General features: G+C 47.9%; 2 protein-coding genes across 3 annotated transcripts in view; one reads left to right on the plus strand and one right to left on the minus strand.

Moving 5' to 3' along the window:
* Positions 1 to 2,853: 2,853 nt before the first annotated feature.
* Positions 2,854 to 7,767, minus strand: LOC139001646 (phospholipase A2, membrane associated-like). Of its 2 annotated transcripts, XM_070403158.1 has the most exons (6): positions 7,732 to 7,748; positions 7,013 to 7,031; positions 6,869 to 6,920; positions 6,525 to 6,669; positions 6,170 to 6,276; positions 2,854 to 3,310 (listed from the first exon to the last, which is right to left on the minus strand). In XM_070403158.1, exons 3-6 carry the CDS (start codon positions 6,906 to 6,908, stop codon positions 3,168 to 3,170), a joined length of 435 nt encoding a protein of 144 aa, XP_070259259.1. In that variant the 5' UTR covers positions 6,909 to 6,920; positions 7,013 to 7,031; positions 7,732 to 7,748; the 3' UTR covers positions 2,854 to 3,167. The 2 variants fall into 2 exon arrangements, with proteins under 2 accessions (XP_070259259.1, XP_070259258.1); XM_070403157.1 differs by lacking the exon at positions 7,013 to 7,031 and having other exon boundaries at positions 7,732 to 7,767.
* A 7,690-nt stretch (positions 7,768 to 15,457) lies between these two features.
* The window catches only part of PLA2G5 (phospholipase A2 group V), a 28,171-nt gene continuing 16,135 nt past the window's right edge, over positions 15,458 to 27,493 (plus strand). The window contains exon 1 of the mRNA XM_070403160.1: positions 15,458 to 15,534. The gene's annotated coding sequence lies outside the window, so the exon portion shown is untranslated. The remainder of the gene's footprint in view (positions 15,535 to 27,493) is intronic.

The raw sequence follows: 27,493 nt of genomic DNA on the forward strand, positions 1-27,493 counted from the left end.
TCTTCTCAGGGTTTCCCCCACAAGAATTTGAAGTCCTTGATTTGGTCTCTTGACAGCCTCCTTCACCCAAGGACTAATTTAAGCACTTGGAGTACATCAGTGGACAAAAAAACACCTGTATTCAAGGTGAGCCCTTTTAGTGGAGAGGGACAAAGAATAAACAAAAGACACAAAAAATAAATTATACAGCCAGCCTCTTTGGTGGGGATCGTGCAATGAACAGAAGCAATAGAGATGGAGAAGGGGTGGCAAGAGGGAGTCGGTGAAGGTGGGTTGCAATTTTACATAGAGTAGACCTTCTCAGATGGAAAGTGCTTTCAGCATCATAAGTGTTCAGAAAAGTTTTAAAAAATATATATTTTATTGATATTTCACAAAGAGGAGGGGAGAGGGATAGAGAGATAGAAACATCAATGATGAGAGAGAATCATTTATCGGCTGCCTCCTGCACACCCCCGACTGGGGATCAAGCCCACAACCCAGGCATGTGCCCTTGGCTGGAATTGAACCTGGGACCTTTCAGTCAGCAGGCTGATGCTTTATCCACTGAGCCAAGCCGGCTAGGACAAAGACTCAGCCTTTTGTCAATGGTTCTTTTTTGTCTCAGGATTATGGCTGAATTTTTTTCTACTACTATTTCCTATTTTGTGTATGAGGAAAAATTATTTATTTCTCTCTCTTAAAAAAAACCAACCACCTTATTTTGAAACACACTTACACTTACAGGAAAGTTGCAGTGGGACATGCCTGTATTCCCCGGGAATCCCAGCTTCCCCGTATGTTAACACCCCCCATGTAGCCATGGTACAATGATAGGAACCAGCAAGCAGACACTATTAACTCATCTACAGACCTTATTGGAAAAAAAAAAAAGACAGGCCGCAGTTGGCCAATTCCTGGATGAGACTATATTGTCTAACATTTGGTGGCTGTCTGAGGAGGGGAATGTGTTTGCTGATGCTCACTTTCTTTTGAAGAGGAAATGCAAGCATGGGGCTAAAGAGTACACATCCAGGAGTCTTCCTCTCACGCATCTGTGCCCACCCCATTCCCATGCTCGCCCTGCTTTCTCTCCGTAGGCAGCCATTCTAATGAACTTGTGTGTCCTTCAAGGTGTATGGCAATAGCAACACATATGTGTTCACACTTCCACCCTTTCCTCCATAAATGCAGCCCCTCAGCCCCCGACACTGACCTTCACCCCATCCCTTTCCCTGGCTGCCCTCATGGCGGTTTCCTATCTGCCACAGAGAAAGCCTCCCTCCCTAAACAGACGCATTCCGTTTTGAGGTCGTCATTGCTTATTTCATTAGTCCGCTCCACACGGATACTTGGGTTATTTCCCATCCAATTCACAATAATGTGGCAATGAAAAAATTCCCCAGGAATTGCTCTGCATGTGCCTGTGTGCCTTCATAGAGCAAATTTCTAGAAGAGGGTTCGCCGAGCCAAAGGATGAACACATTCATAATGTGGATGGAGATGTCGATTGGCCCTCCGAGGGCATTTGGCCCTCCCACAGCGCCTGTCCCCCCACTGCCTTGTCGACAGGGCAGGCTGTCATGCTTTTGGGTTTTTATCTATTCTGATACATACAAATGATATTTCATTGGAGTTTTAATGTGCATTTCTCTTATCATGGGTGGCCATGGACATGAGCAGGGCTCCCACCAGCAAAGGAAGCGTCTTTATGCCAAATTAGAAAAAGGCAGCCCTTCTGGGAGATGAGTGACAGAAGGCACCGCCTCTGGGTCACACCTGGGTTAAAGCCCAGCTCCCACCTGTTCCCCAAGCAGGGACCCACCCCCAGCCACCCTGATGGTGATTGTTCAAGTAGCAGGCACAGGTGTGACTATCCCAGTGGAACCTGGGTGACGGGAGGGCAAGTAGCAACCAGCAGTCATTTATGGGTCTCAGTGTGGAATAAAAAGCGGGGCCCTAGGTTATGCTGAATTTCAAGGTGGCTGGAACACAGCATGCAACGAGGTTCGATGCCCTTCTGAGCACGGGCCTGCGGGACTGGCAGCCCGGGAAGCCGGCCCCGGTGAGGGGATAGCGCCCTGAGATCCAGCTGCTGGCCAGCGACACCTGCACCCGCCTCCCCCGGGCCGGACACACAGGAGAATATTGCTCGTGGAGATGCGAATCGTAGCTCCCCAAACATCAAGACCGAGGCTCTGTTTTCCCCCAACAGGCCGGCAGGACCTGCTCTCGCCCAAGGGAAGGAGTAGCCACAGCTGGGCCTCACTGGTATTGGTACCTCTCTCACTTCTCCAATAAGCCCAAAGCTATCGCCAATGGGATGAGGGGAGAAGGGCTCAGTGAGGTGGTGCTGGTGGATGTAACAAAGCCAGTCTGACTCGAGTCTGTATTTATAACCCCTGACACTACATCGCCTTTACCAGTTTGTTCTCACACCAAGGCAGGCAGACACACACACACACACACACACACACTCACATGCACACATATGGGCACACACACACACCCATACACACATTCCCACACACATTCCCACTTACACACACACTCACATGCACACATACCAGCACACACACACACACACACACCCATACACATATTCCCACACACATTCACACTCACACACACACCCATACACACACTCACATACATACACACACTCACATGCACACACTCATACACACACCCATACACACTCTCACATACAATCACACACACACTCACATACACACACTCTCACATACATACACATACGCACACACACGTACGCACACTCACACACACACGCACACTCACACAATCACACACACGCACACACACGCACCACACTCACACATGTGCGCGTGCACACACACGTACACAGTTTGCCAATGAACTAATTGCTTTATTTAGAGGAGACCCTGGGAATGTAGCCGCCACGGCTAAGCAGGAAGCGGGACTTGGAGAGCAGTGGGGACGGGGACATCTCTTCCACCCAAGGAAGAGGGGAAAGGCTCCAGGCCACCTGCCTCGGGGCTTCTCATTCTGGAAGGAAGGCTTCTCTCTGGGGGTCGAGGGGCTCCTGGCTTGTCTCTGGGATGGGAGAGGGGTGTTTCCCTCTTTGCCAGGAACGAGTCAGGGCGGGGAGGGGTGGGGGCCAGAGAGGGAAGCTCAGCGTGGGTGGTGAGACTTCCAGAGGCGGGACCTCAGCAGCGGTGGTCTCTCCCACGGCAGTTGTGGTTGGGGTAGTATTGGTACTGTTTCTTGTAGGTTTTCCGGTTTCTCGCAAAACAGGAGGCCGCTGTTTTATCACATTCACACAGCTTCCTGCGACAGCTATCCTGCTTCCCTGGAATCACAAGAAAATAAACCTGGCTGAGGGTTTGGGAATATTCGATGGCTCCTGTGGGAAGGACACAGCTCCTGTCCTCCAGCACCTAGGCTCCGGGTCCTTCCGATGGGAGGACAGAGCTCCTGCCTGCGGGGAGCGAGAGCCCAGTCTGACGGGGACACCCGCCCCCAAGCACTGGGAGACGCTTTCTCCTTCCTAACAGGTGTGTCCAGGTGCAAAGCCCCAGCCCTTAGGGCAGTGGTTCTCAACCTTGGCTGCACATTAGAATCACCTGGGAATCTTTTTAAAATCCTGGTTTCTGGGCCTCATCCTCCGGAAATTCTGTTTCTTTGTTAGTAATGTTGTGGCCTCACCTCATAACAAAGAAACAGAATTTCCGGAGGATGAGGCCCAGAAACCAGGATTTTAAAAAGATTCCCAGGTGATGCTAACGTGCAGCCAAGGTTGAGAACCACTGCCCTAGTGCCTGGGAATGGGTTGTGATTGGTGTAAACCAGTCTTGCTCCTCCCTTTCTCCTTTCAGTGATTGGTCTCTGGGAGCACGTGACCTTGTTCTGGCCAATGAGCCACAGGGGAAGTCTCCTGGGGGCTGTGGGAAGGATTCATTTCCTCCCCCAAATAGAGACATCCGAGGGGGAAGGCCTCTTCTATGGCGTAAGGCCATGAGGTTGGAGTGGCACCAGACGTCATGGCATCCCATGGCCAAGGTCGGGGAGCAGAAGGTGGGGAAAAGGCTGTGTCTCTGACCACACGGTTGAGAAGCTGTCCCCCTTACCGCCCACTCCCCGCACTGCCCTCTGCCAGTCAGACTTCCCCATTACTCAAGCCTCTTGTGGTTGGGCATCTCATTCCTTAGGACCCAAAGCCTGCTAAGATACAGGGCCCTGTGGAGAGGTCATGACAGGGAGACACCATTTCTGATCTTAAAGAGCTCAGGGTGTTGGGGGAGAGGCGATACTTTCTCAAAATCCCAGCAGCAGGTCTGCTGTCTGGGGCCACTGGGCAAACCCTTCCATTGACCACCCAGCTCTCTCTTCCCCTTCAGAGCCAATCGTGACCCAGGATATCTTGGCTTCCTGTCCCACTCAATCTCCCCCCCGCCCGCCCCCCCTCCCCCATCTAGATTTGCCCTCACACTCCATGGCAACAGCCCCAGGGAGGTCCTCAGGGGTCTTCCTGCCTCTAAATCCTCGGAGCCTGTCAGCCCTTATCCTGGAGACTTCATGTTAAATTGGCTGCTGTCCACTCCTTGACCTTCTCTCAGTCTCCTCTCCCTCTCTGACAGGCCGTCCTCTCTCTTCTGTCTGGGCCTTTAGACATCAAATGGGCGAGCGTATCCCACTCTCAGCTCTCTGCTGTGACTCCTTAACCCATGCCCCGTCCAGACCCCTCCCTGGAGCTGCCTGTCCCTACATCCAGCTGCCTGCTTCGGGCCTCCCTGGGTGTTCTGGGAGCCTCTTAAACATGTCTACATACAACTCCTCCCTTCGCCCACCTGGACCACCTCCTGTTCCATCCACGGGATCGGATACCCACCCAACAGCTCCCTATCCCTCTACCCAGGCAACCACAAAGCTCCGCTGATTCTACTTGAGATTACTCTCTCAGCCCTCCCATCAAGACTACCATTGTCATATGTCCAATGGCAATGGTCTTCTCACTGCTGCCCCCGCCTCCCAGTCCCATGGTCTCCACCCACCCTGGGGGAATCCTCCCAAATGCAAATCTGTTCATGCCACTCCTTTGCTTAAGAGCTCCCCACTGCTCTAGGTCAAAATCTAAATACAGTATGGCCTTGGGTTTGGCCTGACCCCTCCCATTCCTTCAGCTTCATCTCTCACCACTCCCTCTCCTTCAAGCTCTCAGAACTGTCCCAGTTCCCTTGGGCCCTTTGACCCTGCTGAGCCCTCTTGTAGGAAGGCCTCTTCTATGGGGTAAGGCCATGATGTTGGAGTGGCACCAGGCGTCTTGGCATCCCATGGCCAAGGTCGGAGAGCAGAAGGTGGGGAAAAGGCTCCCCATGACATCCAAGCTGAGTCTTTAAGGCGGTGCAGGCACCCTCCTCCCCCCTGGTGCCTGTACAGCCTTAAAGACTCAGCTTGGCTGTCAGGAGCCTGCCTGGACCACAGCCTGTGCTCAGGGCCCTGCCCTTTGGCTTCCTGCCTATTGGAGTCTCCCATCTAGTGTTTTCCTTGTCTTTACTTCCCACTCACCCATGAGCTCCCTGAGGCAGGGACACTGTCCCTTTGTATTTCTTCCTCTTTTTTTTGTTTTTGTTGTTGTTGTTAATCATCACCTGAGGATATTTTCCCATGATTTTTAGGGAGAGTGGAAGGGAGGGGGAGAGACACACACAGAGAGAAACATTGATGTGATAGAGACACATCAATTGGTTGCCTGCTGCATGCACCCAACTGGGGGTTGAGGGTCGAGCTTGGAACAGAGGTACGTGCTGCTGGAATTGAACCCAGGGCCGATGCTCTATCCACTGAGCAAACGGGCCAGGGCGCCCCTTTGTATTTCTGTCTCTGGTGCTCAGCACAGTGCCCAGTACAGTGGGCACTCAGTAAGAGAAACCAAGGAGACAGGGTGAAATTGTAGGACAGTGATGGCGAACCTATGACAAGGCCTGTCAGAGGTGATAGGCGAACTCATTTTTTTGGTTGATTTTTCTTTGTTAAATGGCATTTAAATATATAAAATAAATATCAAAAATATAAATCTTTGTTTTACTATGGTTGCAAATATCAAAAAATTTCTATATGTGACAGGGCACCAGAGTTAAGTTAGGGTTTTTCAAAATGCTGACACACCGAGCTCAAAAGGTTCGCCATCACTGTTGTAGGACGTCCTTACCACAGACGATTTGGCCCTTTCGGTAAGTAAAGTTGTAGTTCAGAAACTTGGTGCCACATTTCTGCTTCTCCAGACGTCTGTAGCAACAGTCATGTGCAGCGCAGCACCTGCGGTGAGAAGATGTGATTGGGGCTGCTTCCCCACAGCTCCAGGGAGCCTGGTCCCCCGTGGTCTTGCCCCTTGACCCTGGGCAGAGACCCAATGACCTTGCAATGGTCTAGATCGGAGTTTCCAACATGCTGGCTGCTTCTCCAGCTGGGACCTCCAGGGTTCTGTGACACCAGCCTTGCCTGGCAGCTCCCACCGCAGCGGGGGCCCAAGTGGACAGAGGGTGGGAGGGCTTAGGTGGCCTCACCGATCCGTTGCATCCTTGGGGGATCCTCGGCCGCCCAAGCCACAGTAGCAACCATAGAAGCCATAACTGGACACAGCATCCTTTCCTGTTGCCAACCGAATCATTTTCCGGAAATCCAGCAAATTCCCGTGGGTCTGCAGCAGGCCTGGAAGGACATCTCCTGGGAATGGGGCCTGGGGTCCTGTGCCCTCCTTCTCTGCCCTTCTCTGCTACTCCCCCTCCCACTAGGACCTCTCTCCCAGCCACTGAGGGAGGGCCTGTGGAAATGGGAAGGAAAGCTGGGGCTAAGGGTGCTTTCATCTTGGGCTGGCCCCTTGTGGCCAGAGGTCAGGGTTTGCTCTTACCAAAGGCCATGGTCAAGGCCAACAATAGAAGGGTCTTCATGTGGACTGTCCCCTGTGTGAGAAACGCAGATGGATTGGCCTAGACTCCTCTCCCAGGTGGTCCCAGCTTCTGCCCTGGCCCCCTGCTCTCTGGCTCATACTCACCAACCCTGGAGAAAGGAACCTTCAAGACAACACACAGACATGCTCCTTGATCCAGGATGACTACCTTCATCACACAAAGGAGCGTGCACACACAGGGCCTCCTGACCCTTCCCAGCTCTGTTTGACTATTTTCACACACATGCAGGCCTCAGACCCAAGGAGACCCCCACACGGTACGCTCAGGAGATGTCCACGCTCCCCATCAGACTGAGAGTTCCTGGAGGGTGCAACCAGGTCGTCCCAACCAACTCAGACTTCCAAGGTCATAGGTTGTGCACCTCTCCCCCACCCCCCACCCCCCCATTAGACACATCTTACTTGTTCCAACCGTATTCAAGGCTTGGGAATTCCATCTATGAAGTCCAATCTCCAATATTTTTTCCAAAACTAAAGCACAGCACCCTCTCTTTGCAAGACTTTCTAACCCCTTACCCATATACACATGCGCAAATGCATATATAGTCACACACATATGCATGCATATACCCACTCCTGAACTCACCCACTAATGCAGACCTCCTTTCATACAATCACTCACATACCCATACAACACACTTGTGCACATCCCCCCCAAATCATGCGCATGCATGTATTTGTCCATGTATGCAACAGACACATGCATAAATACACATGGACACATATGCCAACACAGCCATTCTTAAAGGCAACCACTGAGCAGGACCCATACTCCTGACAGGGCATGAATTTTGGGGTGTTACCTCTCAGAGAATGCTGTTGTTAATAGCTCCAAGTGCTGGTCTTGTTAAGTCTGAACTCCAGCTCCCCTTAAATAGCTGCCCCCTAGGGAAGGATGGGAGTTGGTGGTATGCAAACGGGGTGGGAGTGCCTCCAGTGAGTGGACTCAAAGTTTGGCATGCCTATAGCCCTGGGCTATCCCCTTTTTTTCCCCTCATTAGCCTGCAGGACAGAGCTGAGGATGGAAAACAGTATGTGCTGTTAGTGGATGCCAAAATTGTAGATTATTTTGTAATCTTTCCAGGGGCCTCATTCCTGACTTCAGTCCATTCTCGTAACCAGGCCCTGGGTGTGAGCACCAGTCGCCTCCCTGGAACCAGGGTTAGGAGGGGGCAGGGGCATCCACTGCTGCAGGCTAAGGCTCATCTACAGGCCTGCAGGCCCATCGCTGGGGCAAGGATTGCTCCTTTTTTTGGCTGAATGTGGCATTTGGTATAGGAATGGGGGCATTTAGAAAAAGGAGGGCATTTATTGTTATTCATTCATTCCATCAATCATTCATTCACTAGAAGTATGTACTCAACCTCTACAAAAAGCCAGGATCTATGTGAGCTGCTGCGGGAGGTGCTGGGGGTGTGAGGACTTCTCCTGCCCCCCACTCTCCACCCAACCCGGGGCCCCAGCAGGGAAAGGGGTGCAGTGAAGCAGATGGTCCCTTCCTATTGGGTGAGCACCGCCACCTTCTCTTTGTGCTCCTCTTTCTTTTTCTCCTCCTCCTCCTCCTCCTCCTCCTCCTCCTCCTCCTCCTCCTCCTCCTCCTTCCCTTCTGGAAAAAGCCAGAGCCTGCCCTGGAGTTCACCCTAAAGCGCTGCCTCCATCTTACCCCAGTCCTCATTCACCTTGTCCAGAGACAGAACTGATGACTGCTTCCCAGGTCTATTGTTCTTTCTTTTTCACCCGTCAGGAACATGGGTGACTCCAGCTTTAATTCCTAAAGCAAATACCTTCTCCCCGGCCCTCCCAGACATGCTAAGAATGGAGTTTCCAGGGCCTTCGGTAAACACTCCCTGACACCAGCACCAAAACAGCCAGCGTGGCAGAGGCCAGAGCTCCTAAACACTCCACCTGTGCCCCCTTCCCCAGGTGCCCCTCCAGGTGCGCAGGCCCAGGGGACTGGCTCCAGTGAGAGCACCTGAGCATTGGTGCCGAGGGGCCTTTCCCTGTCCCTTGTGGTGGGACCAGAAGCAGGGCAGCAGGTTGGATCCCCGAGTCAGGGCCTGGAGAACACCCACCCGGGAGGAAGCCACAGACCCTCATGGGACTTAGGGAGAAGGACGTGTTGGTTTCAGTCACTGGTCACTGAGACTGGTAGTGACTGCAGCATAAGCTCATCTGTGCTAACAGCCTTCGAGGCAGCGTTCACCTCGGAGATGCAATGTAGTTCCAATGCTAGGTCTGTGTGAGGGTGAACTGAGTCCCCGGGGCCAAGTCCTGTGTGGAAGTCCTAACTTCCAGTATCTCGGAGTGTAACCTTATTTGAAAACAGGGCCTTTGAAGATGTGATTAGTTAAGATAAAGTTATTAGGCTGAATCCATTAGTACTGGTGTCCCTACAAAAAGGGAAAATTTGGGCACAGACACAGGCAGCGAGGACACCATGTGAAGATGTAGGCTGAGGTCCACGATGCTTCTATAAGCCAAGAAACGCTGAAGGTGGCAGGAAACCCCAGCGGCTAGGGGAGAAAATCGAACAGTTTCTGTCGCCTGGCCCCCCAGAGGAACCAGCCATGCCAGCACCTTGATCTCAGACTTCTGGCCTCAAGAACGATGAAACAATACATCTGCCATTTAAGCCACTCAGCTGGTGGGACTTGGGCCTAGCAAACCCATCACCCTCTAGGGATTGCTGTCAGCCTGGGATTTTCACTCTCAGAGCTGTTTGCTTTAGCCTAAGTCAGGGTTCAGAGGGGAGGGACTAGAGTAGACCTTGGTCTTTTGTTAAGCACCGCAGTGTTTGGAACACGGTCATGTCTACAATAGGCAAACTGCCTCCCTGACAGCCCTGATCCTGGAGGGCCCTGGCACTGTGTCCAGGCCGCAGCACTCACGGACTCTGCTGGCAGCCCACGTGGCCGCTCTTGTCCCATCTTCTCAGGGTTTCCCCCACAAGAACTCGAAGTCCATGATTTGGTCTCTTGACAGCCTCCTTCACCCAAGGACTAATTTAAGCACTTGGAGTACATCAGTGGACAAAACAAGCACCTGTATTCAAGGTGCGCCTTTTTAGTGGAGAGGGACAAAGAATAAACAAAAGACACGAAAAATAAATTATATAGCTAGCCTGTTCGATGGGGATCATGCAATGAACAGAAGCAATAGAGATGGAGAAGGGGTGGCAAGAGGGAGTGGGTGAAGGTGGGTTGCAATTTTACGCAGGGTGGACCTTCTTAGATGGAAAGTGCTTTGAGCATCATCAGTGTTCAGAAAAGTTTTTTATTTTTAATTATTTATACTTAAAAGACTCAGCCTTTTGGCAATGGTTCTTTTTCATCTCAGGATTATGGTTGAATTGTTTTCTACTACTATTTCCTATTTTGTGTATGAGGAAAAATTACTTGTTTCTCTCTCTTAAAAAAACCACCTTATTTTGAAACACACTTACACTTACAGGAAAGTTGCAGTGGGACATGCCTGTATTCCCCGGGAATCCCAGCTTCCCCGAATGTTAACACCCCACATGTAGCCATGGTACAATGATAGGAACCAGCAAGCAGACACTATTAACTCATCTACAGACCTTATTGGAATGTCAGCAGTTTTCCTACGCATGTCTTTTTTCCACGATCCAATTCAGGATGCTACATCGCATGCAGTTTTCAAATCTCCAATCTGTGATTGTTCCTTAGTCTTTCCTTGCTTTTTGTGACCTTCAAACTTTTTGAAGAGCACTGCTCCAGTGTTTATAGAATGTTCCTCAGTTGGGTTTATCTGGTGTTTTCTCATGACCAGATTGAGGGTATGCACTATCACAGAAGTGACAGTGTGCTCTCTCAGGGAAATGGATCAATGGTCGATGATATCGATAGGTCTGATTACTACTGATGTTCACCTTGATCGCTTGGTAAGGTGGTGTCTGCCAGGGATCCCCACTGGAAAATTACTATTTGTCCTATTGTAATTAGTATGTATCTTGGGGGGAGTTACTTTGAAACCACACAAACGTTCCATTTCTCCTCATACTTGTGCTCACTGATTTTAGCATCAATCCATCTTCTTGCCTGCAACCATTGTTACTATTGTTTTTTTATTTCTCGCCTGCAACGTTAAGAATTTAAATTCTACTTTAGGTAAGACCTTTTCTTTGTATTTATTTATTCAAATAATTATTTATATTAGTATGTGCTCATTATTTTCATCTATGGAGTGTGAGTCAATACCATCCTTATTGTTTTCCTTGCTCAGATTGTCCCATCTTGGCCATGGAGAGCACCTTTATGTTGACAGCTATGTCCTTTTGGCATGCCCTCATCATCATTTTTTTTCTTAGCATTTCCTTACTTTCTGGCATTACAAAATGTTCCAAGCTATCTGGTATTTTAATTTTCCAATCATATATTTCTCCTAGGATTCCTGGTTCTTTTCTTTTCTCCACACCCTTCTCCTTCCTTCTTCCTTCCTTCCTTCCTTCCTCCCTCCCTCCCTCCCTCCCTCCCTCCCTTCCTTCCTTCCTTCCTTCTTTCCTTCCTTCCTTTCTTCCTTTTTGAGAATGGTATTTAGAAACAAAGATCTGGGAGATAGGGAGAGATCGAAGATGGCGGCATAGGTAAACACCGGAGATTGCCGCGGTAAACAACCACTTCAAAAATACAACTAAAAGTCGGAACGGACATCAACCAGAACCACAGGAAGGCTGGCTGAGGAGACACTCTTCAACTAGAAGCAAAAACAACAGCATTCCGACGCTCAGAGGAGGCGTAGTGTGGAAAATTTAAAGGTACGGTGGTGCGGTGGTGAGGTGGTGCGCGCGCAAAGCAGGCTGGCGGCTGAGGGCGCAGTTGTCGTTTTCAATCAGGAGTGAGTCTCAGACTCTGGGCTACAGATCCGGGCGAGTCTCTAGGGACCCAGACTCAAACGGGAGAAGCGGGACTGTCTGGCTACGGCCCCTCCGAGGTTTGCAGCGGTTGCTGGGACAGAGAGGCAGAACCCTTGGGGACGGACTGAGAGCGGCCATAGCGGCTCCCTCCCCCGCCCTGTTGAGCCCGCCCCGCCCAAGCCCTGCGCACAGCCATTTGCCGATCGCCTCAGGCAAAGGCTGGATTAGCGCCTCCCCAGAAAACAGACGTTTTCCGCACAGCTGATTCCTACAGCCAGTCGGCCTGGTGGTCAAATCCCTCTAGTGTTAACTACAACAATTAAGGCTTGGCTAGAACAAGACTGCGCACAGAGACCACAAGGGGGTGCACCAAGAAAGCATAAAAGATGCGGAGACAAAAAAACATGACAGAAATGGAGGATATGGAGCTAAGAATCGCAATTTTGAGGGCTTGCCATAAATTTGTGCAGAGCCTCATGAAAACTAATGAGACCCTCGATGCTACGATAAAGAAATTAGAAAGTAAGCATACACGGACTGAAATAAAGAATATTATACCCAATAGCAGACCAGAGGAGCTCAAGAATCAAACCAAAGATTCGACAAAAAACACCCAATTGGAAAAGCAAAATGAAAAAAGAATCCGAAAGTGTGAAGATAGTGTAAGGAGCCTCTGGGACAGCTTTAAGCGGTCTAATATCAGAATTATTGGAGTGCCAGAAGATGAGAGACAGCAAGATATTGAAAACCTATTTCAAGAAATAATGGCAGAAAACTTCCCCCACCTGGAGAAAGAAATGGACTTACAGGTTCAAGAAGCGCAGAGAACCCCAAACAAAAGGAATCCAAAGAGGACCACACCAAGACACATCATCATTAAAATGCCAAGAGCAAAAGACAAAGAGAAAATCTTAAAAGCAGCAAGAGAAAGAGGCTCAATTACCTACAAGGGAATACCCATATGACTGTCAGCTGATTTCTCAACAGAAACTTTGCAGGCCAGAAGGGAATGGCAAGAAATATTCAAAGTGCTGAATACCAAGAACCTACAACCAAGATTACTTTATCCAGCAAAGCTATCATTTAGAATTGAAGGTCAGATAAAGAGCTTCACAGATAAGGAAAAGCTAAAGGAGTTCACCACCGCCAAACCAGTATTATATGAAATGCTGAAAGGTATCCTTTAAGAAGAGGAAGAAGAAGAAAAAGGTAAAGATACAAATTATGAACAACAAATATGCATCTATCAACAAATGAATCTAAGAATCAAGTGAATAAATAACCTGATGTACAGAATGAACTGGTGATTATAATAGAATCAGGGACATAGAAAGGGAATGGACTAACTATTCTTGGGGGGAAAAGGGGTGTGGGAGATGCGGGAAGTGACTGGACAAAAATCATGCACCTATGGATGAACACAGTGGGTGGGGAGTGAGGGTGGAGGGTGGGGTGGGAGCTGGAAGGAGGGGAGTTATGGGGGGAAAAAAGAGGAACAAATGTAATAATCTGAACAATAAAGATTAAAAAAAAAAAAAAAGATCTGGGAGATAGGATGCTTATTGTTACTGGGATGTCACTGCTTCTGCCCTTCTCAACACTCAAAGTTGGGAAACACACCCACACACTCAAAGTGATCACCAAACTCAAGCTCATCTAGACTTTCTCCTATGTTATCTTTCAGGAGTTTTATCGCTTCCTGTTTTTCATTGGGGTCTATGATTTGTTTTGAGTTAATTTTTGTGAAGCATGTAAGGTCTGTGTCTAGATTTGTTATTATTATTATTATTATTATTATTGGTAGATGTTCTTTATCAAGCTGAGGAAATGCCCTTCTATTCCTAGTTGGCTGAGAGGTTTTCACCATGAATAAGTATTGGATTTTGTCAAATGCTTTTTCTGATTCTATTGTTATGATCATACAATTTTTTCCCTTTAATGTATTGATGGAACAGAAGACATTAATTGATTTTCAAGTATTGAACCCACCTTGCCATGTCTGGAATAATTCCCTCTTGGTTGTAAGGTATAGTTCTTGATATACATTATTAGATGCAATTTGCTAATATTTTTGAGAACTTTTGTACTTCTGTTCATGTAATCTCTCTGTGAAAATTTATTTTGGTATCAGAGGAATGCCAGCCTTGTAGCATGAATTAGGGAGAATTCCCTCTGCTTCAATTTCTGGAAGAGTTTGTAAAGATTGGTATAATTTTTCCTTAAACATTTGGTAGAATTCACCAATGAAACCATCTGGACCTGGTGGTTTCTGTTTTGGAAAGCTATTAATTATCAATTTAATTTCTTTAATAAATATTTACCTATTCCAATGATCTGTGACTTCCGGTGTGAGTTCCTGTGTGAATGAATGGGAGCAGGGGTGAGATGCAAGTCAGCCGTTTGCTGGCCTGGTGTTGAGGCGGAGGCGTGATTCTGGTGATGGCGGCTGTGGTGATATCTTCATGGTATGAGGAGCAGCTTCCTGCTGTGGCCGAAGCCGCAGCTCCTTGGCAGACCGACTCTGTGACTCTGGGGAACTCAGCCTGCGTTGTCAGGGCTCCCAGTGATTCTGTAGGAGGCACTGCCCTTTGGTAAATATTTTTATTCTAAATGAGCTAGACTTCCACCCCTGCGTGGTGCCCCAGGGGAAGACGGATGGGGGCATTCTAGACAGAGGAGGCTGTGAGTACCATGGCTGGGAACAGGAGGAAGAGAGAAGAGCCAGCTGGATGGAGCACAGAGAATGAAATGCAGGTGGAGAGGTCAGAAGGGGGCAGATTGCTACAGGCCTTCTGGCCTTCTTGGCTCAACCTGTGATACTGTGAAGCCGTGTTATTGAATATGAAATATTACTGATCAGCCCTTATTTTCAATCAATTCAGGATTTGACAGAGAAAGAGAGAGAATGAGTAGTGGCAGGTTTAGGATAGATGCAGAAAGAACCTCATTTGGGGCATGGTTTTAAGGCCCAGAGGCAATCAGAGGCTAGTGTTGGCATGATCTCAAGGAAGAGGCCAACAGCCCTTTGGGAGCCGAATGAAGCGAGTCTTTCATTGCAGCAGTGGCCGCACGGAATGACCCTTCGTGGACCGTGCAGCTCCGTGGTTCCGTACGTCCCTTCGGGTTGGCTGCGTCTCACCATTGCTCAGACTCCCTCTAGGATTTGATCCAGGGACACAAATAAAACCACCTTTTCATCTTTTCCAGAGAGCGGACCTCATTCCGTTTTCCACTTAAAAAAATTGGCACTCAGAAGGGTCATCTCACATTCGCTCCACCCTGGCCTGCCTGCTGCCTCCTGTCATAAATCTCAGCTTATGAATGCGGGCTTCTCCTTCATGCTTGCAGTGGGTGGGGCCCGAAATGATCCCTCTTTCCACATATCTTATGTCAGAGGGCCTCTCCTAGGGGGAAGCCACCGCCCTTCCTTCCCTTGGGAATAAGCCAGCTCGCTGCTTGTTTATAAGGTGCTGCTTGCCTTTGGATACTGGTGTTTATATGTACAATCTGTCCGCCTCACAGGTGGCTCTCCGACGTCCAGGGGCTCTGCAAGCACAGAGCAGGGTCTCTCCCTGCGGATGGAGAGCCCCTCAAGAAGGTGGAATGGTCTTTCTATCCGACCAGAAACTCCCTGCATCTCCTACTTCTCTATCACCCCAGGCCATGCTCCACGAAGGTGTAAGAAACTTGCCCCTTCAGTGCAAACCGCCTGGAGAGTGCCAGGACGCAGAAGGTGAGCACAGAAGCCCTCTGCAGAGGAAAAGCTCTGTGAGGATCAAGTCCAGCCCCTCTGCCTCTCCTGAGCTGAAAACGCCCAGGGGACTGGTTCTGAGCTGACCCGGTGAGATGATTAGCTGCTGCCCATCTCTGTCCTCAGCACACAGCACAGGGCCTGTAGAAGGGAGGGGCTCCACCCGTGTGTGCTGAGTGAATTCATGAGTGAAGGAATGGTAACTATGTGGGGACAGGGGCCCGTCCCAGACACCCGGCAGGAGGGCCACAAGATGAATTCTAGGCCCCACCTCTGGGCGGCTCTGAGCTGACTGATAGGTGAGCGGCGTGTCTGGAATGTGTTTGACTCATAACCGGACAGAATTGTGGTCTAATCTCAGGACCTGCAGCTGAGAAGGTCCTGGGAAAAGCCCGTTCATGGCTTCTTGATGAGCTTGTGTTTGGTTGAAATCAACAGTTTGATTTGCTCACACAAATAGGTGCTCTGGTCTGTGCTGGCTCCTGTTCAGTCATCTCCTTAGCTGGCTTTCTGCACCTACTCCATTGCAGCACGGTCTTCTTTGGCTACAGGTTGGAGCCAAGGCCTCTGTGGCCGTGTCCCTGAGGCCACCCAAGGTCAGTGGAGACGGGTCAGAGGTGCGGGAAGAAGGTGTTCTAGCGGGGCTCAGCGTCCTGGGGTACCCAGCCTTCCCAGGTGAGGCCACTGGGCCCAACTGGACATCCCCTTGGCTTTGAGACATGATGCCAGGCAGCGGAAAGCTGGCGCCTCATCTCAACACTGCTCAATGGACCATTGAGGGATGAGCATGGGGGAGGGGGGATGCAGTTGGAAACTGGAAACCCCTGCCCTGGGAAAGGAAGGCCAGGGCCCTGACTGGGAATGAATGTGCCTGGAATAAAAACAAAGAATGCAGAGTGGGAAGGGCCCCTGGTGCTGATGGAGCGCAATCATAGGATTTGCAGACCAGGAAGCTGAGGTTCTGAGAATTCACAGGGGAGCTGGGACACCACCCTCCTCCCAGCCTCTGCACCAGGTCCAGGCTATCTGGGAACTTGTACAATCAACCACTTCCCTCTCACTGTGTTTGCCACTTGGCTTAAAACTCTCCTTCAAGCCTGAAGGGTGTCCTTACTAACTTCAAAGAAGCCATTGTCTGGGCAACCCCAGCAGTGACCGCCACAGCCTCAGGGACATAAAATGCACTTGGGGAAGAGCCGGGGCACTGCTGTTTTATAAGGTGCCTAGTGTCTGTGGCTTTTAGGATTTGTGTATCCAATCTGTCCACCACACAGGGGCTTGTGCAAACACAAATATTTGGTTGCCCTTTTAGATGCCATGGAGTGTTATTAACCTCCTTTTTTAAAAAAATTCTTACCTGAGGATATTTTTCCATTGATTTTTTAGAGGGAGTGGAAGGGAGAGGGAAAGACAGAGAGAAATATCGATGTGAGAGAAACACATCGATTGGTTGCCTCCAATATACTTCCTGACCGGGGGTGGGGTAAAGCCTGCAATCGATGTCCATGGTTTTGACCAGAATCAAACCTGGGGCCCTTGGATCTGCAGGCTGATGCTCTATCCTAGTGGTTCTCAACCTTCTGGCCCTTTAAATATAGTTCCTCATGCTGTGACCCAACCATAAAATTATTTTCATTGCTACTTCATAACTGTAATGTTGCTACTGTTATGAATCGTCATGTAAATATCTGATATGCAGGATGGTCTTAGGCGACCCCTGTGAAAGGGTCATTCAACCGCCAAAGGGGTCACGACCCACAGGTTGAGAACCGCTGCTCTATCCACTGAGTCAAAGTGGCTAGGGCTGTTATTAACCCTTTGCTGACTTGCATTCAGACACATGAATTTCCAATCCCAGTTGACTCATTTAGTTGAGCAAACAGGTCCAATGCCTTTGGAAACAGAAAATGAACGTGATTCAGAAAGAAAGGTCAGCGAAAGCATACATTTTTAAAAGACGGATTAAAAAAATAAACACAAAAAGCATTGATTAGCATTGTCATGGAATTAGATGATTTCTTCCCTCATTTAGATAAGAGATCACAGAAGGTGGCGACTGGGACATCTGGTCTTGTGTGTCTGTTTGCACCTCTTGCTACACCATGCGTCTGGACCACATACCAGCAGCACTGGGATCACCAGGGAATGTGTTAGAAATACATAAAAAAAAAATCTGAGGACTCAAACCAGATGTGTGGGTTACAATCTGCGTCTTAACAAGATCCCAGGGTGACTTGTAGGCTCAGGAAGATTTGAGAAGCACTGCCCTAGAGCATGAGAGCCAGTCAGACGGGAAATGGGCTCTGAGGTGCGGGAAGAAGGTGTCCTAGCGGGGCTCAGCGTCCCGGGGTACCCAGCTTGCATCATAATCAAGGATATAGCTAATCATGTGAAAGCACTTATTGCAACAATGTTGTTGTTTTTAATTAATAGGCTTTGGGGTTTTTGGAACAGTCTTATATTTACAGAAGAATAGTTCAGAATTCCCATATGTTTTCCTCCCAATCAGGACACACACAGTTACCCCGGTTATAAACATCTTGCATTAGTGTGGTACACTTCTCGAAATAAAGGAGTTAATATTGATACATTATTATTAACTAAAGTCCATAGTTTACATTAAGAGGGACACTTCGTCTATGGGTTTTGACAAATGATTGATGTCATGTATCCACCATCACTGTGTCTTACAGAATAGTTTCACTGCCCTAAAATTCTGCTGGGCTGCAACCTAGTCCTCTGCTCCAACCCCCCTCCCCCCATGCTGCTGCCAACCAATGATTTGTTTACTGTCTCCATGGTTTTGCCTTTTCCAGAATGTCATATTATTGGAGTCACGTAGTATGTAGACTTTTCAGATTGGATTCTTTCATGTAGGACTATGCGTTTAAGGCTCCTCGGTATCTGTCTGTGGCTCGATAGCTCATGTCTTTTGTCACCGAATAACATCTCACTCTATGGATGTGCCACAGTGTGTGTATCCATTCACCTAGTGAAGGACAGGTTGGTTGCCTCCAGTTTGGGATGGTTATAAATAAAGCTGCTATAAACATGCAAGGGCAGGTTTTCATGCACGTGTAACTTCTCATCTCTGTTGAGTAAATACCTAGGAGTCCAATTGCTGGGTGGGATGGTCAGATTCTACTTAGCTTTGTAAGAAACTGCCGGACACCTTCCAATGGCTGCACCATTTTGCACTCCCAAGGTATGAGAATTCCTGTTGCTCTGTGTCTTCGCCAGCATTTGGTGTTGTTGGTGTTTGGGATTTTAGCTACCCAAATAGTGGTTGTTTTCATTTGCAAGTCCCTGATGACATATGGTGTGGAGCATCTTCTCAACTTTTTTTTTTTTTACCATCTGTATACCTTCTTTGGCAAGGTGTCTGCTCAAATCTTTTGCCTGATTCCTTACTGTTGAGTTTGAGGGGAGTTCTTTGTATATTTTGGATGCAAGTCCTTTGCCAAAGATGTGCTTTTGCAAACACTTCCTGGTAGTCTGTGGCTTGTGTCTTTCACACAGCAGAAGTTTTTAACTTTAATAAAGTCCAATTTAACAAGCCCCCCCCCCCCCCCCCGCCCCGTCACCCTCCCCCCACCCCCTCCTTTCCACAGCCAGCAGTGTCATGGTGGTAGCCTCAAACCAGCCACAGGGGGAGTACTCACACAGTGGGAAACTGACAAACTACAAATCAAGGTTTGTTGATTATTTTCACTCAAAAGTTAGTTATAAAACATTTGCCAGTACACCACTGCCTCCTGCTAACCTTCTATTGAATCATGGGTTGCTCCGACTATGACTTTACTAATGATTTTATTTTTGTGCAGCAGAGAAGTTTTCTGTTTTGCATATATGTTTAAAATATTGGCATTTTATTTTACTTTTGATTTAATCGCTCTATTGTTCACATTTCCCCACTAACATAGGAGATAGGGCTATGGTCATTTTTTTTATCTGGGTAGAAATTCCTGAATAAGATAAATTGTTCTTTTCTCAATTGTTACTGTGTTATTTATTTTTAAATGACTTTCATATTAATGATTAGACAAAGTTCTGATTATTGATGCAATTTCACTAGGAAGTATTATTTTTGGAGAAATATAAAAAAATTCGTATGTAAAATTAATCATTGCAAATGATTTAACTAAACTAATTTAATAAAAAAGAGGGGTTTTTATAACTTCAGAAAACAGTTTTTCAACATGTCTGAAATCATGCAATGTATAATGATATTTTGTGAATTTTCCAGAATTTAATGCAATTCAATATGACAATAACCTCCTGTTTTGCTTTATTGCATGCTTAGTGAAGTGCCTGGCATGTAGCAAGCACTCAATAAATACAAGTTGAAATAATAAATCAAGTAAGGTGAAAAATAAGACACAAAGACCTGCTTTCCCACCTGGAATTTAATATTTTTTTAAAAATATATTTTATTGATTTTTTACAGAGAGGAAGGGAGAGAGATAGAGAGTTAGAAACATCGATCAGCTGCCTCCTGCACACCTCCTACTGGGGATGTGCCCGCAACCCAGGTACATGCCCTTGACCGGAATCAAACCCGGGACCCCTCAGTCCGCAGGCCGACGCTCTACCCACTGAGCCAAACCGGTTTCGGCTGGAATTTAATATTTTACTATAAGTCTTAGCCAATGGAATTAGACAACAAAAAATGAATAGGTATAAATTTTACTCAGTCAAGTTCCTTAGCAGTTTGTTAGATCCTTAAACTTCTGAGCTCAGGGCCCAGGTTGGGCGATTGCTCCAGGCCGCGGGATTAGCAGAGGCCTTAGAGCCCATAAGGCTGTGGCCTGGATCATTCGGGACTCCAATCTGCCCCCCTGGAAGTTTCTGGGTGACTGCCCAGGCGCCCGTGGCAGGAGTGCCAGCCCCAGTCTCCGGGACTTGGCTGGACTCTTGCGTTTGTGAAGGCTGCTGGGGGCTGAGCAGGGGCATGCGTGCTGGGTCTGGGCAGAAGTCGCTCCTTGCTGCCTCCAGGCCCGTCTTCATGGCTCACTCCCATTTCCGGCTTTAAGATTCTGGAGCCCAGAGTCTGTGGGGATCTGCAGCCCGAGGTCCCCAATGTTGGGGCAGGAGGCCGGGAGCCAGCAGGGCCAGGGCTCCAGGCCAAAGAGGTCAGTTCCGGGCATGGGGGCTGCACACACCAGGGAGGCCAACCTGATGGAGCTGGAGGGACTGGAGAAGGTGGGATCCGGGGAGCAGAGAGGTCCTTGGGAGGCTGGGCGTGGCGCAGACCCTGTTGCAAGAGATCCCTCGGGCTACTGGGATCTTTACTCATCAGCTGTCAAAACTTGTGAGCTATGTTGTTCTTTTTTAATCCTCACCTGACGATATGTTTTTATTGATTAGAGAGAGAGAGAGAAGCATCAATGTGAGAGCGAAACATCTATAGGTTGCCTCTTGCACGTGCCCCAAGTCGGATCAAATCCACAATCTGGGTGTGTGCCTTGACCAGGAATGGAACATACCACCTTTTGGTGTACGGAACGACACTCAACCAACTGAGCCATACCAGCCAGGGCAGCTGTGTGGTTCTTGTGTAGGCAAGGCCATGCCTGGGGGGAAGATGGAGGCTACCCAGATCACCTGTGAAACTGGGGCAAAGCTGGGCAGTCATAAATCGAGTTAGGGCTGAGACTCCTGTTTATGTTGACCTGAGGCCTTGCTGGAATTTCTTTCTAACTCAAACCACTGGAAAATATTTGTCATCGGGAATAGAAATAGTCAATATCTATTTAACATTTCTTACCCTTTTCTGAGCTTCCACCACATACCAAACAATTTGGGACATAGAAAGAAATACAGAGACAGGAAAATGCCATTCCTGGCCCAAATAGGGAGACCTTTTCCCTCCCTCCCTCCCTCCCTCCCTCCCTTCCTCTCCAGCCTGCCTCTCCTTCCACTTCCAGGTTCCACCCCTCCCCCTAGAAGTCAGAGAGGCTTTGGGCTAAGCTTACGTGGCCTTGGGAGTCAAACTGATCAGGTTCAACTCAGTTTGCTACTTGCCAGCTGAGGGATGTGGGCGAGCCATTTCTTTTCCTTTGAGCCTTGGTCTCCTAATGTGCAAACTGAGAGCAATGCCAAAGGATAGAACTTAAGATGGTATCTGAGCTCAGTAAGCATTAGCTACTTCAATTAGTCATTCAACACCCTTTTTTGGTGGGGGTGGGGGGGTGGGGGGGGGATTGTGTGTTTGGGAAACTGAAGGGGATTGCATGAGGCTTCTTCCAGGAATGCCTTGGGGAGGAGGGTGATGTATAAGGCGAGGCTGGAGAGGGTGGCCATGGGGCCAGCTTATGAGGGCCCATGTGCCTGTGGGGCAGACTGGTACCTCTGACTTTGGCAGCATGTGGGATGTACTGTCACGGAGAAGACTGACCCAGAAACAGAGAGGAAACTGGTATAGGCAGTTAGACAGACACGAGCAGAGCAAGGACAATGGGCCAGGTCCAGAAACTCGCCAGGGCAGAAAGCCCTGGATGCCCAGCAAGGGGCAAACTGGGAAAACAAGATCCTCGTCCCCAGGGTAACCTTTCCTCCCCTAGCACATCGCTGGTCATGCACTTTGGACCCCCTGACTTTTCATTTCGCTGGTCATGCAGTTTGGACCCCCTGACCTTTACCTTCCTAAAGATAACATCTAGGCCTCAGTTGTATTTCGGCTCCAGGCCTGGAAAAGTAGCAAAACCAGACAAATGACCCTATGGCTGCATTGACTTACAACCACCAACCAATTAGCAGAGACCACTGACCCTGAAAGAGCTCACCTGGGAAGCTGGTGAATATTCTATTGAGACTCTCCCTAAGGCCTCCCCTAAATTCCCGCCTGCAAGAGAGACCCGGTGTGCACGCACCACCAGGGGAGCACGCTGGCACCATTCCCTCGCCTCTTCTTCCCTCCAAGGGACCCTAGGAGACTTGCCACCAGGGGAGCAGCGGGCAGCGGTAGCTCACCCCGGGCTCACCCCCTGAACCTGTCTCCAAGGCCCCCTTTTCTCTGACCTCCCAGTGAGCCAAAGCAGCCCAGCCTGGGCTCTCCTGTTGCTTCTTCTATGCCCTTCCCATTTCTCTGTCCTAAGTGTGTTTTTGCTGCGGCCAGTAAATTCTTGCTCGCTTCGCTGCCCTTTGTCTCTTGATTGAAATCTTTCCTTCAAGAAGACAAGAACCGAGGCCTTGTCGTCTTGCCAGTAACATATTTGGGACCTCGACCCGGACTGTTCTTACTGTGACTCAGATTGTTTCATCCCTGGTAAGCCAGCCGTCCTCGCCCCCTTGGCTTGAAGGACCTGACTGTGTTCTCTTTCCTCCCTGCCTCTTTTCCTCCGGCCATGGCGTTTTCTCTCTTGGTGTGTGGATTACCTCCCTGTGCAGGCACGGGATGAGCGTTTAAAAGCCATGAGAGCGCTCGCCACTAGGAGACCTCTGGCAGGATGGGTTGGTCATGGGCCAGGGAAGTTTGCACTAGGCCCCCTGCCGACTGCAAGGCAACGTCCATGCACCCAGGAACACTGTAAACTCACTCAGGGCTTTCCCATGCTTTTCCCGGGCCGGTTACTAGTTCCAATGGAGAGAGATCCTTGCCTTTCAGCTGGAAGGACGCCTCTTCTTTCCTTTCTCCTTCTTCCTTTGTGTCTGGAGTGAAATGCAGGCTGACATTCTTTGAGCTTTTATTTTTTTAAATCCTCAAGGTGGAGCTAAAGAGTAAGGATTGAGAAGAACCCAGGCTACGGATAAGGGTCAAGCTAACTGAGGACAGGATAAATGGGTGGCTGGCTTTTAACTTTGGCTCTTCAGTTGGAATTGCTTTCTGAGGGTCGGAAGGAAATCTGTTACCACGTAAATGAGAGATGAACTTGTTCAGCTCCAGAGATGAGGGGCAAGCCTCCCTCCGGCTTGAATCTCGGGTATTCCTAGGTGATAGGAATCTCTGCAGAGCTGTCAGAGGCTGTATCTCACCGTGTTCAGGAGCCCCATCGGGAACCGCAACTCAACTGCAATGAATTATTTGACTTGTCTGGGGAGTGCCCATAAAGGTTGGTGACCTGGTCTCCGAGTCCTCACGGCTGTGGCAGGCAGCTGGGGAGAGAAAGCAAGACACATAGGAGGGTTTGAGATGATCCGGGAAATAAAAGCCCCTTGGCGCTCAACCCACAAGCAGTATACTTGTCAACCCACTACACAAAATCCCTAGGAATTCGTGCAGACCCTACAACCTCAAAATAAAACTAAAATCAACATGGGAAATCGTGCCTCCAAGGCTAGAAACTCCCAGCCCCAGCCCCCCAGGAATATGTCTTCCAATTAACAGGAAGACTTTACTCACAAGTACTTTCAGAAATGGGGCGAATTAACTAGAAGTGATATCAACCTAAGACGGTCAAAATGTAGCACTTGGGTGCCTGAATTAATGTTTGCATACAAATCAGGGAAAGCCAGCTCTACAACTCACACTGAACGAATGGGAAGCATATCTTATTGGAAAGCAGGGGCTTCAGCAGAGGCACAGGTAATGGCGCCCAGGAGAGAAGAACCGGAAAGGTGGGCCTTAAGGGAGAGGGGAAGCAGATTGTATACATTCCTTAAACTAGAACAAGAATGAGGGAACCTGCCTAAAGATTTCCCAGACTTTCTCCTGGGCCCTGATGGGTTTGCAAAGGAATTCGATTTAACTGTTAGAGAATATGGTATTGGCCTTCTGAGCGATTCCAATTCATATACCTACTGGTTTCTGGGGGCAAAGCAACAGAATGACGGAGTAGGGTGTGCTGGGAAACTCCGGCAGGAGAAGTCTGTTTTTATTGAGGAGAGCGGGGTCGCCTTGAGAAGGGCTACAGAAAACGGAAATGGGAATGAAACAGAAGAGAGGCCCTTGCTGGAAGGAGGCAAATCTTTTTGCACCACTAGTCAGAAATGAATGAAAGACAACAAGAGGTCAGATCCTGCCTAGCTGGTTGGTCAGTGGTTAGGGCACCAGCCCGCAGACTGAAGGGTCTCAGGTTCGATTCCCAGCCCCAGTCAGGGTGTACACGGGAGGCAACCAATGGATGTGTCTCTCTTACATTGATGTTTCTCTCTCTTTTTCTCTCCCCTTCCCTTCCATTCTCTCTAAAAGAAAATTTAAAAAATCAATGGAAAAAATATCCTCAGGCGAAGATTAACAAACGAACAAAAAAAGGTCAGATCCTTATCCCTGACGTCAGGGGCTGCCCTGAGGAATGGGAAAGATTAGAGCTGCCCTGGCAAGCTCAGTTGCTCAAGACTAGGGTGTGCACCCAAACCCCAGCAACGAGGGTCGGAGAGGAAGGAGATCACATTGGTGAGTTTAGGGATGTGGTCTCTCGAATGAGACTGGGGGCGGGTAAACGGGGTATGCTGGCTGAGTCTGGAAACCCAGGCACGAAGCAGGGATGCTCTCCTTCGAGCCCACCATAGGGGGGAGAGGGGAGGAGGGAGAATCAGGGACGCCTATTCTCCGCTATTCTTTTCCAGATGGAAAACCAACCTTCCATCGCTCAGGAATCTCCCCTAGAATGCATCCTCAAAAACTGGTCAAAATTTGACCCCCCAACTGTAAAGAAAAAGAGATCAGTCTTCTTTTCTTCATTGTCTTCTTTTTTTAATCCTCACCTGAGGATATTTTCCCCTTGATTTTTAGAGAGAGTGGAAGGGAGGGGGAGACACACACAGAGAGAAACATGATGTGAGAGAGACATATCGATTGGTTGCCTCCTGCATGCATCCCAACCAGGGCCGGGGATGGAGCCTGCAACAAGGTACGTTCCCTTGCACGAAATTGAAACTGTGACCCTGCAGTCCAAGGGCCCACGTTCTACCCACTGAGCCAAACCAGCTACTGCAAGATTAGTCTTTAACAATACAGCATGGTCCCAATACAAAGTGGGGCGCCAGGAGGCCTGGCTGAAGAATGAAAGCCTTAATTATAACACCACTAGAGGCCTGATGCACAGATTCGTGCACCGGTGGAGTCCCTCGGCCTGGCCTGCATCCTCTTGAAATCTGAGACCCCTTGGGGGATATCGGACTGTGGGTTTCAGTCCAAACCTGCAGGCCAGGCTGAGGGACCCCACTGGTGCACGAATCCATGCACCGGGCCTCTAGGATGCATATAAGATCTTTGGTTAATCTCTTCCCACCCTCCCCCATCCCCCTTTCCTCTGAGATTCATTAATCTGTTCCATGTTTCCATGCCTGAGCATTGAGTGTCTGCCCCCTGGTGGTCAGTGAGTGTCACAGCTACTGGTCTAACGGTTTTTATATATAGAGATTCTCCAGTTAGATCTTTTCTGCTGTCATCAGGGCAAATGGACTGAATTCCCATACGAAGCCTTTATGGCCTGAGGGAACAACCTAGTCCTTTGTAAGAATTGCAGCTAGACCAGTTTTGCTGGTTCCAGGGAAATGGACAGCAGTCCCATATACACAAGTCTTTATGGCTCTCAGACACGATCCTAAACTATGTACTGGCTATAAACTATATCTCTCTATAATTGCTACCGAGTCTGAAAGAAAAATATTCCCAAATGGAAAAAGAAATATTCCAAAAATGGGTGAATGGATTTGTCAATTGTTTGTCAACATTTGGTGACAACCCAACCCTTGAGATATTAAAAATCACAGTCCTTGTTTTACAAATAAAGTCTTTACAGGGCCAGAGGTATGAGTCCAGAAACAATTCAAAGCCCACAAACTCTTATCTGTACCATCTTTTAAAATACAAATTTCTAAAAGGTAATCCTTATTGAAAGGAAAAAAAGAAAACTTAGCCATCTGAGCAGATCAAGTTAACTTATTTCAGCTAATAAATATTAATTGCTAGACAAGTCTTAAGTTCACCTACTTTTGGCCTTTTATTACAAAAAAAATAAAGGTAGAAAATAGACTTGGAACTGTTAATACATGTGTTATACTTTGCTAGGTATGTCTCTCAAAGGGATGAATGTGTTTGCCAGTAAAAGAGCCTTTATTTCTAGAAATCATAAAATGTATTTGCCAACCTAAACAATGCTAGTCACTTACTTTTAGTTGTTACTAAAAAAATTAAATTTTCTAAAAGTTAAGAGTTAAAATTAAGTTAAAAAACCCTGTATGGTTGGTAATAGAAGATATAAAATACAAAAATGCATTTTTGAAGACAAGAATTGAAATTGAGTTGTTCTAAAGCTGGTTATTTCTGAATGGGTAAAAAGACTTAATATTCCCCCCTTATCTCGGCTTCTTAAAAGTCATCAAACACAAATGAAAAAAATCTTTTGACTTGTCTATAAAATTACTAATTCAAGTTATGTGTATGGTCTTTATGTGATATGTGTTCGTCTGTGTATTATATGTGGTGTGCCATGATGAAATATTTATTGGCCTAAAGAAATTAAGTATTTATATAAATTAAGCAAGATTCTGTGGTCTGGACAAAATATTTAATATTAAAACCAGTTTAAGTTTGATTAACAATTTTAAAGTTATTACCTGGTTTGTTTTACCTAAAATATGTGTTAGTTTTACCCAGGTTTACAAAAAATTTATGTTATGACCTCTTGGTTAAGTTTGTTTGACAACCTTCCCAAAGTTTGAATTTTAAAATGCTTTTTTTTTTAATCCAAGAAATGAGTTTGAGTTATTCCAATGGGCCCCTGGAATACCTCAAAGATCTGTTTTCTCTCCATATAAAAGAAGTTTTTTGAGCTACTTAGGCCTATTTAATATGCTTGAAATTATATGGGAAATTTTGCCAAGTAAAATAATAATAATAAATATATTCTATTTAAATACATATATGTTTATTAAAATGGATGTTCTAAATTTTCAGCCTGCCCTAGGAAGGAACTTGCAAAGATTCAAAGCCAATTCAAACAGAAAACTCTCAGGGGTAGCAGGTGTCCTGTCAGTGACACCAGACATCTGGCAG

Source organism: Myotis yumanensis, unplaced genomic scaffold (assembly GCF_028538775.1).
Source record: "Myotis yumanensis isolate MYYU_CA2020_CCGP unplaced genomic scaffold, mMyoYum1.0.hap1 SCAF_2, whole genome shotgun sequence".
NCBI lineage: Eukaryota > Metazoa > Chordata > Mammalia > Chiroptera > Vespertilionidae > Myotis > Myotis yumanensis.

What these genes read in the sequence shown, in the direction of transcription:
- LOC139001646 (XM_070403157.1), bottom strand. Translation starts at nt 6,908, where the DNA reads ATGAAGACCCTTCTATTGTTGGCCTTGACCATGGCCTTTG. An exon ending in GGCCTTGACCATGGCCTTTG is followed by an intron (nt 6,670 to 6,868) that starts GTAAGAGCAAAC and finishes ATGTCCTTCCAG; the next exon opens with GCCTGCTGCAGACCCACGGG. An exon ending in CCCAAGGATGCAACGGATCG is followed by an intron (nt 6,277 to 6,524) that starts GTGAGGCCACCT and finishes TTCTCACCGCAG; the next exon opens with GTGCTGCGCTGCACATGACT.